At 38.3% G+C, this 14397-nt stretch overlaps 1 protein-coding gene across 1 annotated transcript; it reads left to right on the forward strand.

Annotated features, from left to right (window-relative positions):
- The first annotated feature begins 298 nt into the window (after positions 1-298).
- Positions 299-13501, forward strand: Clec9a (C-type lectin domain containing 9A). Its single transcript, XM_041636280.1, has 7 exons — positions 299-389; positions 1161-1199; positions 2478-2558; positions 7859-8005; positions 10706-10857; positions 12073-12194; positions 13271-13501. Exons 1-7 carry the CDS (start codon positions 299-301, stop codon positions 13401-13403), a joined length of 765 nt encoding a protein of 254 aa, XP_041492214.1. The 3' UTR covers positions 13404-13501.
- Positions 13502-14397: the final 896 nt, after the last annotated feature.

The raw sequence follows: 14397 nt of genomic DNA on the forward strand, positions 1-14397 counted from the left end.
TGTAAGGGAATCAGAGCAACAGTATAATTTTACCATAGCCATTTTGAGTTCAGTGCACTCTCATTTCTTCCTTTATTGTGTTATGTTTAAGTTTAAACTTTAAAGCTTCCACTTTCTGGATGATGATGGATGATGTTCCTACTCTGTACCTTAATTTCCAGTGCATTTTACAGCTGGGAAAAAGTAGTCAGTTCTGTTTTCTGTACCAACCTACTCCTAATCACAAGAGGAGTTCTTTCTGCCAGGCTTCTGTGCAGGCTGCTTTACTGGCTGCTTTACTTCTCCAAGCACCTTCAGCATGCACGAGGAGGAGATATACAGCTCTCTTCAGTGGGATAGTCCACCCTCAGAGGCTGCTCAGAAATGTCTGTCTTCTAGCAAATGTTCAGGTAATACATTCAAAATGTGTAATAGAAAACTAGAAGTTTTTCTGTGTGTGTTCTGTGATGAACCCACGCCTTTTCTTCTAATCTGAGACAAGCTCTTTAGAGCATTCTAGTATGCCGGATACATTCACTGGAATGGATGAACGAGTGCAGGTGAAAATGAAAAACGGCACTGGGCTCGGGATATATGATATATTCTCTCTCTCTCAAGTTTGAAAATAGGTAAAAGACATCATACAATTTTAATTATTTTAGTTTTTGCATGAAATGCTCAGGAAATTATCTGACAAATATCAAGAAATGTAGGGAACAGTTGAAAAACTAGAAAAGAATCCTTCATGCGGATGCAATTATGTTTTTATTATTTAATGCCTATTTCTATATCTTTTTGTATTTTTATTTAAAACTATAGCACAGAATATTTTCAAATAGATAAGTTTTTATTCTTACCATCATCTCTTTAATTCATCAACTAGATGTCACATATAATATCATACATCAACTAATTTGGTGGACTTTAAAGGTGCTTTATTAAGTTTTCCCAAGTAGTTACACAGTTAAGTCTTTAGTACTGACTTGTTACACATTCACTGATTGAGGCTGACCTCCCCATACCAGATCCCCAGTCCAGCACTAGCCTCAGAATGATGTGGGAGTGATTTCTTATTAATAAAGAAACTGTCTAGACCCATTTGATAGGCCAACCCTTAGGTAGGCGGAGTAAACAGAACGGAATGCTGGGAGAAAGAAGCTGATTCAGGGAGTCGCCATGATTCTCCCACTCCAGACAGACGCAGGTTAAGATCATTCCTGGTAAGCCAGCTCGTGGGCTACACAGATTAATAGAAATGGGTTAGATCAATATGTAAAAGCTAGCCAATAAGAAACTGAAACTAATGGGTCAGGCAGTGTTTAAAAGAATACAGTTTCCGTGTGGGTGGCGGGACACAGCCCGCTGCTCCGTATTTCAACAGAGTGGCATCCAACATGCTAATGAACTCCACGTAAAACCTGAGAGGGCTTAAAAAGGAGAGAGAGAAAATTTAAGACAGCTTTTTGCTGTTTGTGGGTTGCGTGCTGCAAAGAAATTGTCCTGACTCAGCAACAGGAAAAAACTGGCTGTTTTAAAATGCCGGCTTTCTGGGCTGTGCCGCCATTGCAATCTCTGTCTGGCTCCTGTGGGAGACAGAGCTTTTGAATGGAGCATTTGGAGTAAAGCTCTACGGCTTACTTGATGGCAATGTCGACTGCTGTGTGCCTGGAACTGTGTGTGACTCAGGGGCACCAAATGGCTCTAAGGCAGGAGAGGCTTGGCTCAGCTCTGCCATGCTGAACTGTGCTGGTCTCAGGCAGGAACTACCGTAATTACCATACAGTTAAGTCTTTAGTACTGACTTGTTACACATTCACTGATTGAGGCTGACCTCCCCATACCAGATCCCCAGTCCAGCACTAGCCTCAGAATCTCTTTTGTCACATACAGCACCATTTCAAGGTTCCAGGGATGATCCCAGGCAATGCATTATCTGGTCTATCACAACATGTGAGGATCCATTTTATTTTTCTTTTATTAATATGAATAATTTAAGAAGCCATGTCACTCACCTTTCCTCCTTCGAGAGTAGAAAACTGAGCTGAAATTTTTTTGTTCATTTTCTAAACTGCTCATTAAAACTAAAAATAGTTTAATGAGTCATGTTCAAGAAATTCTGAAAACAGGTAAGAGAGTCTTGATGTTAAGAACTTAAGCTTGCCTAGTTGCCATTATTGAGATTATTGAAAAAATAGGTAATAAATAAATAAATAGATATATGTAATTGCTTATTAAAGTCATAATATTGTACATTAAGATCACAGAGTTATGATATTAAATCTAGTGAATTGGGTATTTTCCAGGTCAGATGCATGCAAGGCTATAAGGTTTATTTGAGAGAACTGAAGCAAATATTCTCCTTTTCCTAATAGAGTTTCAAGTCTTTTTATTTCTACAGTAGGAAGGAACAATCCTTCCTACTCATCCTGACTTTGTCTCTACCCGTCCCTTGCAACTGCTTTCTCTAACTTTTGTCATTGTTCTGATTCCACATTTAGGAATATGCTGTGTCACGACGGTGATTTCCTGTGTGTTCTGTGTGGGCTTATTAGCAACATCCATTTTCTTGGGCATCAAGTGTAAGTATAAAAGCATATTTTCAAAGTTACCTGTTTCTATCGATGGGTTATAAATTGTGTATAGCTATATTATTATGAAAAAGTCCAGATGTCCAGATGTGTAAAAGAATAAAGAAAGTAATTAAGAACTATTTACATTTATATAAAAGCTAAAAAGGCACTTTGACTTATATTTAGAGGAAGCTCACACAGTAAAGCAGAAAAATCTGGTAAAAGAATCCAATTAATTAATTTTAAAAAATTGTCTAGAACGACTAGATGTAGAGAGGTAGTTATGCAATGTTTCCCACGAAAACAGGTTAACAAACCATTTACAGAGATATCTAGTTTTCTAAAAAATAATATGCATATTAAATTTATAATATGCACATGCACTCTGCACGTGTGCTCACCAAGGTTTTAGCAAATATAGCCCAAAAGTTAACCAGCCCCGTTTGAATGTCATTTGTAAAGTGTATAGACTTCCAGAGAGATCAGTATTTCTTGTGCCTTTTCTGTCTATTTTCATATTTGAAACTAATCATTGAGGTACAATGTGTGGCATCGTGTATACCCAATAACTTTGTTTGTGAGATTTAGAATTGTTTTGATTCAGTTACCCAAGAAATGATATTGTTCAGTCATTATTGGTAACCTGTTGTAAATTAGCTACAATTCAAACACCATTAAAGCTGAAACATTTGCTTCCTATGTAGGATGAAATGCCAAGGACAAGTCTCATTTCCCTTTCTACCGTCTTATTACCATCTGATGCAGCCCATGCCATCTGGAGCATAATAAGCAAAGCAGAAGTGACTTGAAATAGGGTTCACCCAGTAAAATTCATTAGCATATTAAAACTATATCTCAACTTTCTATAAAGAAGATGATTATAATTCAGTCCCTATATATACCAGGTTATTAATAAAATAAGGAACATTATTTTCTACTCTTAACTCTAGGTTGTGCCCAAATCAAGAAGTTTTAAAAAAGAAGAAATTCATTCTTCAAGTGTGAAAAGAGTTCTTAGATTTAACATCTAACTAGTTATTAATAAAAGGAAAAGTTGATGAGATGCACCTACTTCAACATAAAAATAGCTGGGCACACAAGATAGAAAAAGTCAGTATTTACAAACCACATACTTGAGTCAATGAAGCTCTCAGAACTCAACAAGAAATCAAGCCATTCAGTGATAAAATGAATGCCATGACAATGCATTTCACTGAACAATTTAAGAAAGTGTCAAGGAAGCATAAAAACAGAGTTCAATATCATTAGCCATTAGGTAAAAGAAGCTAAAACCACAGTGTGACACACTGTACACACCAGAAAGCAGAAATTACAAACCAGTGACATCACATGTTTGATGGGTCTGAGAAGCTGAATCACCAGTCATCTTTGGCAGGACTGTACAGTGACACAGCCCGTGAAAGAACAGGGGAATGGTTTCATTAAAACCTGACCTTTTACAATCCAGCATTTGCACCTCTGAACCCTTACCTCAGGAACTTTCATTCACTAAAGCCTAAACACACTTGTGTATAGCACCTTGATTTGTAAGAACTAAACAAGAAGACAACCAAGATGTTCTTTGGTGAGTGAGTGGCTAAAATATGTGGTAAATAATATCAAAGAAATCCTTTCAATAATAAAATCTATTGCTCTTAATTTGTCCACCTGTCCAGATGAATATCCAGGACAGCATCTTGAGTGGGAAAGAAAAACATACAAAATGGTTCTATTTCTATAACATCCTTGTAATAACAAAACCACTGAACCAGAACATGTTAGTGTTAAGGAGCAGTAAGGACAAGAGGAGATTGGATTGGCTTCATAAAAGCTCAATGTATTGGATCTACATGGTGATAGAGAAATGACATGCTATGGTGTTATCAATATTGATATGGATGTTGATATTCTAGTTGTGATACTGAACTTTTCAAGATGGTATCATGTGATGGAAATTGGGCTAAGAGTTGATAGGATCTATCATTCAATCATAGTGATGATTCTGTTTGTGTTTCTTAACAAACTGCAACATCAGTGACCTGCCCCCCCACACCCAAGTGTTTAATATATAAACTTAACTGCAAAATGAGTGAAGGGTTGAAGATCTTTTTAATGAGCACAAGGTCCTGGATTTTGTATCTAACACTGAAAACCACCATTGGTAAAAATTTGGTTAACTAGAAGATAAAGCAGAATACAAACAATGTTTGTTTTTATGAAGTATGGAAGACATGATAGCAAAACACAGAAAATTGAGTAAGAGACAAAAAAAAAACAATAAGACTAGGGTATGTGTTATAATTTTTAATCTTGTCCATTTGCTTAGATTGAAAACAGTAAAGTGTTTCCAAACAAGATTAAGTAATTGGGAACTCTCTATGTGAGAGCAATATTACCTAGTCTGAATGCCTGGATGGGAAAGAAAGAGTTTTCCAGGGTCAGCACTATCTCCTTTCTTCCTAGCTGCTATGATCTGATCCATTCTGTTCCCCCACGACCTCCCCTTTGTCAGTTCCTTAGACATTTGCTGTGAGTTAAAAGCGGCAGCTAAGAGAGTACGGGTGGTAGTTACTCTCACATGACAGGAAAAGTGCATAGACATCTGGGAAATGTTGACATCACACCTCATAGCTACAATGACATCAATCTTAAATATATCAAAGTGTAAATATACCAATATAGACATGAGATTATAGTTTCACATGTAAAACTAAAGTTACCAGGAGTCTTAGCATAATGATAATTATTTATACTTTTTAAATTAATGATATTTGCTAGACTAGACTAACATTCGCTAACAATACCATTGTTTCTTCCAACTTAAATTCTACACCACAATACATCCTTTCTAGTCTTTTTATCTAAAATATGCAACCTAAAATAAAAAATGACAGTGTATTGGAAAAAGAATAAAAAATTTTCAGCTATGTAAATAAGTCACCATAAATCAAGCCAAATGTCAAACTACAAAATGTACATAGTAGCTTATAGCTTACCAAAATCAATCTTTGAAGCATGTGATATGCCAACAAAATTTCTAGGCACTGGACTGATTTCTGACAGGGACAGGACCAAAACAACAGGCTCTAACAGTTTTGTTTGCTGAGAATCTTTTAAAAAATTTAGTTTATTACATATAAGAGTACAACTTAATGGCACAGAAGTAAGGATATTGATAGTAAAGCCTCTTATTAGAAGATATAGGAGTTAGGGGTAATAGTGAATCAGGCTTGCATTCTCCGCAAATGCGGGGAGGAACCAGGGGGAACAGGAGTATAAGGTCATGCTTGGCAAAATGGTGAGTTTGAGGCCAGCATGGGATACATGAGAGACTGTCTCAAGAGAAATAGGGGGAAAGGAAAGGTAGGTATTTTGGCACAGAGAGACGGTACCTTTCCCTTGCTCTCTTTCCACTATTTCATGGTTTTCTGTTGGCTCCAGAATCACTGGTGTTTGCCCAGAGTACTGTGGTGTCAAGAAAACCCAGAGTCTTGCTTGGAGATTTTTTATGTGTTGCTGATCATAAAGACAGAATTTTGCTGAGACTAGACAACCTTCCTCAGCAGAAGGCATCTCTCACGGTCTCATTAAAACCAAGGTCAAATCATCTGGCGTGCTGTCATCAATAAACGATGCAGACAAGTTTGTCACAGTCTGGTTCCCAAATTCTCAGTCCCACAGTTACAGGCTGCACCATTACCTAGATTGCATCATATCCTGTCTGAAGGTCATTACCGTGTGAACCTCTGATTCCAGGCTTGCTAGTTAATTCTCACAGCACGAAAAAGCAAAGGAAAGAACTAGAAAGCCGAAGGTGTGGTGCTTACAATGGCTATAATCACACATTTCACAGACAAGAAAATGTATCCAATTGCTTACATCTGTAAAGAGAATTTCAATCTCAAACAGAGGAGAGCCGGAAATGCAGATAACCTTGAAACACTGTAAAACAGCAAAGATGGAGGGTAACAGAAATACTGAATGAAAATTAGATATCCACAAAATTTTGATTCAGCCACTCATCCTTTTTTGTTTTGATTTTATTTGTTTGTTTTGTTTTTTGAGACAGGGTTTCTTTGTAGCTTTGGAGCCTGTCCTGGAACTAATGCTTGTAGACCAGCCTGTTCTCAAACTCATGGAAATCTGCCTGCCTCTGCCTCCCGAGGGCTGGGATTAAAGGCGTGTGCCACCACCACCCAGCTGCTAGCCTCTCACCTTAAAAATAGCTTTAAAATGTGTAAAATGAAGCAAGGCTAAGATTCTTTTCTGTGTGTTGATTTGTTTAGGTGTGTGTGTGTGTGTGTGTGTGTGTGTGTGTGTGTATGTGTGTCTGCTCTTACCAGTTTATGTTGATATGGTTGCATGTGTGTGGAGGACAGAGAACAACATGAGGTATCATTTGTCAGGAGCCCTCCACCTTTTTTAATTAACACACAGTCTCTTTTTGGCTTGCAACTTGCCAAGTAGAGTATGCTAGCCAGCCAGGGAGTTCCAGAGATTCAATTATCTCCATCTCGTTAGTGTTGGGATTACAAGTGTGCACCATTACACCCAGCTTTTTTCACAGTTTCTGGGAATGCAGGTCCTCAGGCTAGCTCAACGACAATTTATGTTAACTGAGCTCTCTCCCCAAGACTAAGATTCTTTAAACAGCATCCCCCCCCCCTTGTCATTCAAGAGGATTAGCTATTTGATAATAAAATCATAGTGGTCTTGTCCAAGATGCTTGATACCCTAGGTTCAATTCTTAGCTCTGCAAAACAAACAAGCAAAATCAATCACTTAGTTAATTTTTAAAATAGTGTCCCCAAACTGCTAAGTAACTCATGACACATCAACACAGTGGATTCCTACCCTTTTATAATGAGTCAATGAGTGAGAGCTTTTTGTGTACTTAAGGAAATGAATACTTAAATATACTTAAGTAATAAAAGCAAATGTTCACCAGCATGTAAACAGGGTATATCACCCTTTTAATAAACTGTTGAAGAGGAATTTTATATTGATCTTATTTTAATTAAAGTATCTCTGGGAAAATGTGTTAAAGAACTTAATAATTTTGTCTGCTCTTAGGGCGTGAAACTGGGTAAGCAAAAGAAAAATTAGCAGCCAAGAGGTTTTTTGTTGTTGCTTCGTTTTTTTTTTTTATGTGTCCTTTGTAATACTTGATTCTTGGGTAATTTTAAACAAAAATCAAAAGCCAAGAAAATTCTATCCTCATTCTCACCATTAGCTGTCTTTGATTCTTGTTTGGGGATTACTTCCCTGTAAAATGTCAGTGTTTGATGGGGATTGTGGGCCTTTGTCAGTCTTCCAGGTGTCCTCTCTTGCAATGAGTCAGCAGGAAAGACTCATCGAGCAGGATAGAGCATTGCAGAACCTCACAGAGTGGCAGCGGAACTACACCCTGCAGATGAAAAACTGCCAAGCCTTGCAGCAAAGGTCTCCCCCTTCAGGTACTTCATAGTGGACCAGTGTGATTTTGCATTGTTTGTCTTATAGACTGGTCTGGCCAGATCTCACTCATCATAGCTGCCTTCCAACTTGTGGTGTCTCTGTTGCCTCAGCCTCCTAAGTGCTGGGATGATCGTCATTAGATATCATGTTCAGTTGAGAACAGTGATCGCAGTTGAGATCCAATGTGTGCATCATCTACTAAAAAGAAACGATTTTGCGTAGCCTGTTCTCCATGGATTGTTAAGGTCTGGAGTGAGTACCGAAACAGGTCTGAAAGATGGAAAATAATCAGGACATGAAAAGAGACAGGAGGTCCTTACCCAGGAGTCTGGTTATAAGTTCTCAACCATAGGGATGCAAATTCCAGGGCCATTAACTATCATTTTTCTCCTTCAGCTGTACGCCTGCAGTTTTCTAGGATCCAGACAGAAATCTTCTTACAGGGCAGGGCACTAAATTCCTGTGCAGCCCTAGTGGCTCCTGGTTTTATCTTATCAGATTGTAATTTTACCCAAGGCATCTCCAGAGCCACCTGATAGTCTCACTTATCAGAATGCAAAGATTTCTTAGAGATATTTTGAGCTGTAATTCCAGAGACTGCAGAACTGCATGCAGACCCCCTGTGAGGACAATTGCCTCGGGCTCTCTTTGAGGAGCCCATTGCCTATCCTTAGGTATGTCTTAGTTTTAATAGTTCACCCATGCTTTTAGGTGGCTCTTACTTTTGTCCCAATGCCTCTCTTTCACCTAACTCTCATGGTTATAAAGTCTATATTAAAATACCTTTCATAATCTCTTGCTCTGTTTCAAACTGTGTTGAAATTCTCTTCTATGTCAAATTAAAAAAAAATTCAGTTTCTCCAGAGTTCCTGTCCTAGAAGGTTATCTAAATACTTTATGTTGCTTAGAGTCATAGCCCTGAGCTCTCTCTGTCCCCTCACAGCTGCAAGTATGATGTAATTTCTGCTGCTCTGCAGTTAGTTCAGCTTCTTCTACATCTTCCGATAAAATGTTGAAAGGACTGAAATCCCTTGAACGTTCTGCTAAACAAAGTTTACAGCAAGATCCAGGGGAATGTGTGTGATTCCTAAGCAGGGCTTTAAGAATCAGCAATATATGTCACTCAGTCACTCAAACTTAGGTCTATTTCCAATTCTAGTTCCAAACTTCTCAGTTCATCTAATTTGGCTCCTGCTTTAGACTCAATAACAACTGCTAAGCAGGAGCTGAAGGAAAGGTGTGCAGTTGGCCAACTAATCACTCAAATGACTTTTTTAATCTGAGGGAATAAAACTTAATTCCCTTGGCTGGTGAAAAAGAAACACACACACACACACACACACACACACACACACACATCTTCAGGGTCTTTCTTCTCGTTCTTTCTTTCTTCTTCTTCTTCTTCTTCTTCTTCTTCTTCTTCTTCTTCTTCTTCTTCTTCTTCTTCTTCTTCTTCTTCTTTTTATGAGACAGGGTTTCTCTGTAGCTTTGGAGCCTGTCCCGGAACTAGCTCTTGTAGACCAGGCTGGCCTCGAACTCACAGAGATCCGCCTGCCTCTGCCTCCCGAGTGCTGGGATTAAAGGCGTGCGCCACCACCACCCGGCTCGTTATTTCTTTCCTTACTTCTTTCCTAATGTATCCCTCCTATCTCTCTCTTAATGTCTTCTTCTAACTAACTTTATTTTTTTCCCTTATAGCTTCCATACTCCCACAAAATCTTTCAAGCAATACAAAAATTGCAATGTGGTTACTTTCTATTTTTCAAGTGAATAATTACAATGAGCAGACATGAAAAACAGCTTGTTTCCCATTTCCTTACATGATTAAGCATTTTATGTATTATAGGTAAAAAAAAAACTCCAAATTATTCCCAAGGACTCACATATATTCACTAAGCAACTTGTTTTAGATTAGCAAGTAAGATATTTTTCTCTGCCAGCTCTTTCATTGGCATCTGCATTTTTACAGTTACAAAGAAAGAACCAATCATTTTATTGTTTTTCTCAAAAGGTAATTATATAAAAATTTTCAAAGTATGAATTCAGTCTTGGAAACTGCTTATGAAGTGATTTTCACCCCACATGGAGTGCTTCTCTCTAGTAACCAGTGTTCTCTGTGTTTCTCTGTCTCCCTTCATAAGACTAAGCTAGAACCTCTCATCAAATCTGTGCTGTTCAGTTCCTTTGTGTGCAGGTCATTGACTGTTCTTTGGGAGTGTATTCTTTCTTAAGACATGTTCCATAAAAAGCACATGAAATATTAAAAGCTAATTCTCAATTATAATGAAGTAAGACATTGTTTCTTCATATGTTCAGTATAAACCTGTTTCCAAGCCACTCTTTTCATACATTAATTGATCTCTTTCCATATATAAAACATTTTCTTGATTAAGTCTTATAATTAAAGAATCAATTCAAGGCTTACTTCTCAGCCTAGTCAATGGCTCAGTGGGGGAAAATTTGATCAGTTTTGATATAGGAGGAAAGATTTAAGTGAAGCCATCTCCACATTGATTTTTAGCTGAAACCAATTTTCAGAGAACTATTTCAAGTGGAAATTACATAAATCTTATTGTGCTCAGCCTCAGAGAAGCTGGACAGGTAGGTGCTGCATCATGGGTACCATCTGCTTATTTTAAGGGAGTTGGGATGCCAATTTCGTGATTGATGACTATTAAGGAAATGTTTATGTTTTGAAGGTAGTAACTGCAGCCCTTGTCCACACAACTGGATTCAGAATGGACAAAGTTGTTACTATGTTTCTCAAATTTGGAAAATTTGGAATGGCAGCAAGGAAAATTGTTCAAAGGAGGGTGCAAGACTCCTTCAAATAGACAGCAAAGAAGAAATGGTAAAGACTCTTTTTTGATTTCACATCATTCTGAAAATACCATGTTACTCATTGAAATGAAGTACAGAGTCTCATAAGATTCCTTAATTTTCTATAGCAGTGGAAATAGTACATTTTTATATAAAATAGTATATTTTTAACATAAGAAATAACGAGGCAAAATAGAGATTTATATAATTTCCTTTTCCTTCAGCTGGAGAAGTGAAAATGAGGTTGGTTTTTCATAAGTTGAGGAATACAGGTAGTTTATGCCCTTAGTCGACCGAGAAAGAGGGAGGAAGAGGACGATAGAGATGTGAATGCTCCCCATGTAAATACATATACATGCCAACTGCAGATGTTTTTGAATGTATTATGCTTAAGTGTATGATGACACATGCTTGTAAACCCAGGACATAGAAGTCTGAGACAGGAGGAAATAGAGTTTGAGACCTGTGTATCAGAATAAACCCTGACTCAAAAGCAAGCAAAAGTAACAAAGAATAAAACCTGAACTGATGCCATGAAATGAATTGGCTTAATAAGAATGAGCATTTGATAACTGAAATGTTAAGCTTACTAATCTGGCTTACTGGGATCTTAAGCTTACTGCTGAAGCCATTCTGTCCTTAAATAGAATATCTGAAGTAGAATTCATAGTTAGACCTTTCTCACCCTAACAAAATGTCCAATACCTGAAGTTCAGCCTTATAAGAACAATGGGAAATGTAAAATCATGCAGCAACTCAAGAAGCTTTAAATGACATTATGATAATTATTTAAAATTACTTTCTCTAAAAATTTCATGACAAAATAAAACCTGCTTCATGTAACAAAATGTGTTCACAGTGAGTTGTGGCTGGAATCTCCAAAATTTCACATATTAAAATTTAGTGGGGGAGAAATGGCCGCCATGGTGAAGGAACAAGCAGATCTTTCCTTTTGATGATGAAATGTCAATGAGATTGATTTTACTATCTGCTAGACTCTGTATCTGCGCAAAATTTAATACCAGATGCATATATTTTTCATAGTATTTAGCACACCATACTGATTACCCTGTCAAAGAATTGTGCGAGTGTGTGTGCATGTCCAACTTCACTTTAACGTCCCCTCTCCTCCAACACTTACGTTCGCAATCATTTCTGATTAACCAAATACCAGGCATCATATTGCCCAAGAGTTGGGGCTGCTGCTTCCTTTTCTGCACTTAGAGTTTTGCCTTGTGTTTTATAGGATTTTATTGTCTGCAGCCTGTGGAAGCTCAGAAGAGGAGTTGAATACTGGGTGGGAGTGTATCAAGAGGGACTCAGCAGATCTTGGATCTGGCAAGATGGTTCCTCTCCTCCCTCTGACTGGTAAGTGTATGAAGGAGACACTACAGGGAAAACTAGGAATGGGGAGAAATTTTAAAAGCTTACTCTGTATCTTGTGTTTCTTCTAGAAGATAGAATTATGACACTTTTAGAGGGTACTGATTAGAATTATAACTACTCTGCTTATGACTTGGTTTTATTGTTTCTGTTGCTGTGATGAAACACCATGACCAAAAAGCAAAGTTGGGGAGGAGAGAGTTTATTTGGTATACATGTCCATATCTCTGTTCATCATGGAAGGAAATCAGGACAAGAACTCACACAGGGCAGGAACCCGAAAGCAAGAGCTGGTGCAGAGGTCATGGAGGGGTGATGCTTACTGGCTTGCTCCTCATAGCTTGCTCAGCTTGCTTTCTCATAGACTCTAGGGACCACCATCCCAGAAATGACACCACCCACAATGGACTGTGGCGTCCCCCATCAATCACTAGTTAAGGAAATGCCTTACAGGAATGCCTACAACCTGATCTTATGGAGGTATTTTCATAACTGAGATTCCCTCTTCTCAGGTGACTTTAGCCTTTGTGTTCATTTGACATGAAACTGTGCAACACAGCTTCTAAATCTTCTTCATCCGCTCTCCTACCATCATCCTCTAGAAAATTCTTATTATAATTTAAGTGTCTAAATGTTCAGTAAAATATAGTATCAAGAACATTCTTTGTGTCATAAAGCTGAGAGACCCTTCTGGTCAAAAGGTCGTAATAACTATTGTGCAATTTCTATGTTGGACTTTCCAGATAGGAATGCAGATTGGTGGACACAATCTGTTGCCTTAGTATTTCAAAACTGTGTCAAGAGAAACATGGTAGCTATAAACTACCTTTATGTAAACATGACTTTGATTTCTTTATAAGTTGTTTGTTCAAATTATATCATCCATGTATTTTTATTAAAACTAAGTAGCTATTATTTGAAGGATAAAACCACCACGGAAGAATGCCTCATGAAAGCAAATTAAAACAAATCCAATGGCATCTCTGGAGTGTTTGCTTGTCAAATACCACTGTAATTTTCCAATGTAACCTGTAACCTGGGGAGCTAACTTACTTTTTCAGGTTGCCAACAGAGAGTCAGTCGTCAGTCAGCCAGACCTGTGGATACCTCAAAGACCGTTCCCTCTTCTCGGCTAACTGCAGTAGCAGGAGATACTTTATCTGTGAGAAGAATGTCTTCAGATCCTGCATCTAAAATGCATCTTAAAGCCACCTCTGCCGCACAAAGCTTTAGAAGAAGTCAAAGAGCAAATGCAGGAGGAGACTGGTGTGTGGGCCATGAAGGCCAACTGCTTTTATATTTATGTGCGGCAATATTTCTGAAAGCTTTGCAGATTTCAATTGAACTTATTCAGTGCACTGAGGAGAAAAAATGATTTAGAGATACAGAAGACCTGATCCATTGAGAACAAAGAAGAGAAAATTATTTCTTGTTTATTTGGAAGAAATCCAGCCATCGTTATAGGAGTTTGCACAGTAATCCCTGATTTGCTTTTTTAATAAATAAATTTACCACTATACTTAACAATTGATAGAGTTTTCTTAAGATCAACTTCCAGGAATTGTATACCATATGATCATGTTCTGAGAAAACTCAGATTTCCAAACTGTAGTGTTACCACCAATCATATGCCTGGGGTCCCTCAGCTTTAGAGAGAAGTGAGCAGGATGGCATACCTCCAGAGCTGGTACTCCTCTTCTGAGGCCCAAGGCCTAGGAGTTGACCTCACAGATATAGAAGCTTACAGTTCCTAACCCTTGGAGTTTAGGGTCTATTGTTCTAGGATCTGGGTGTGCAGGCTGGAGGCTTATTGCTCTGGACTTCAATTAGCACTGGCCCCAGTTCTTGGCAGCTTTTGAAATCCCAGACCTTCATCAGCAGCACCAGACAGCAGTCAGTAGCAGCAGGCAGCTCCCACTAGTGTTCTAGTTCTTAGATGACTCTTCCCCTAACCCACTATTTCTCTTTTCCGGTAGGCCACCGCATTCTGTCTTTACTCAGCCTTGCGTTTCTGCCTTTTCTTTTATTGTCTCTGACTCCACCATTTCTCAGTGTCTCTCTGCTTCCGCTGTCCATCCTTTCTGCCATGACCACTCTCTGGAATTCTTCTGCTGGTCTCCTGCCCATCGCTTGTACCCTGGTGATGGTGACTGGAGAGCAGAAGCTGCTTCTGGTGCTCAGCTCACTT

The sequence above is a fragment of the Microtus oregoni genome, unplaced genomic scaffold, assembly GCF_018167655.1.
Source record: "Microtus oregoni isolate MIOR12 unplaced genomic scaffold, Mior012 000002F_ref0000024, whole genome shotgun sequence".
In the NCBI taxonomy this organism is placed as follows: domain Eukaryota; kingdom Metazoa; phylum Chordata; class Mammalia; order Rodentia; family Cricetidae; genus Microtus; species Microtus oregoni.

Coding starts and splice junctions, on each gene's coding strand:
- Clec9a (XM_041636280.1), top strand. CDS start 299: ATGCACGAGGAGGAGATATACAGCTCTCTTCAGTGGGATAGTCCACCC. Junction 1,200..2,477: donor GCAGGTTAAGATCATTCCTG/GTAAGCCAGCTC, acceptor TTCCACATTTAG/GAATATGCTGTGTCACGACG. Junction 10,858..12,072: donor TAGACAGCAAAGAAGAAATG/GTAAAGACTCTT, acceptor TGTGTTTTATAG/GATTTTATTGTCTGCAGCCT.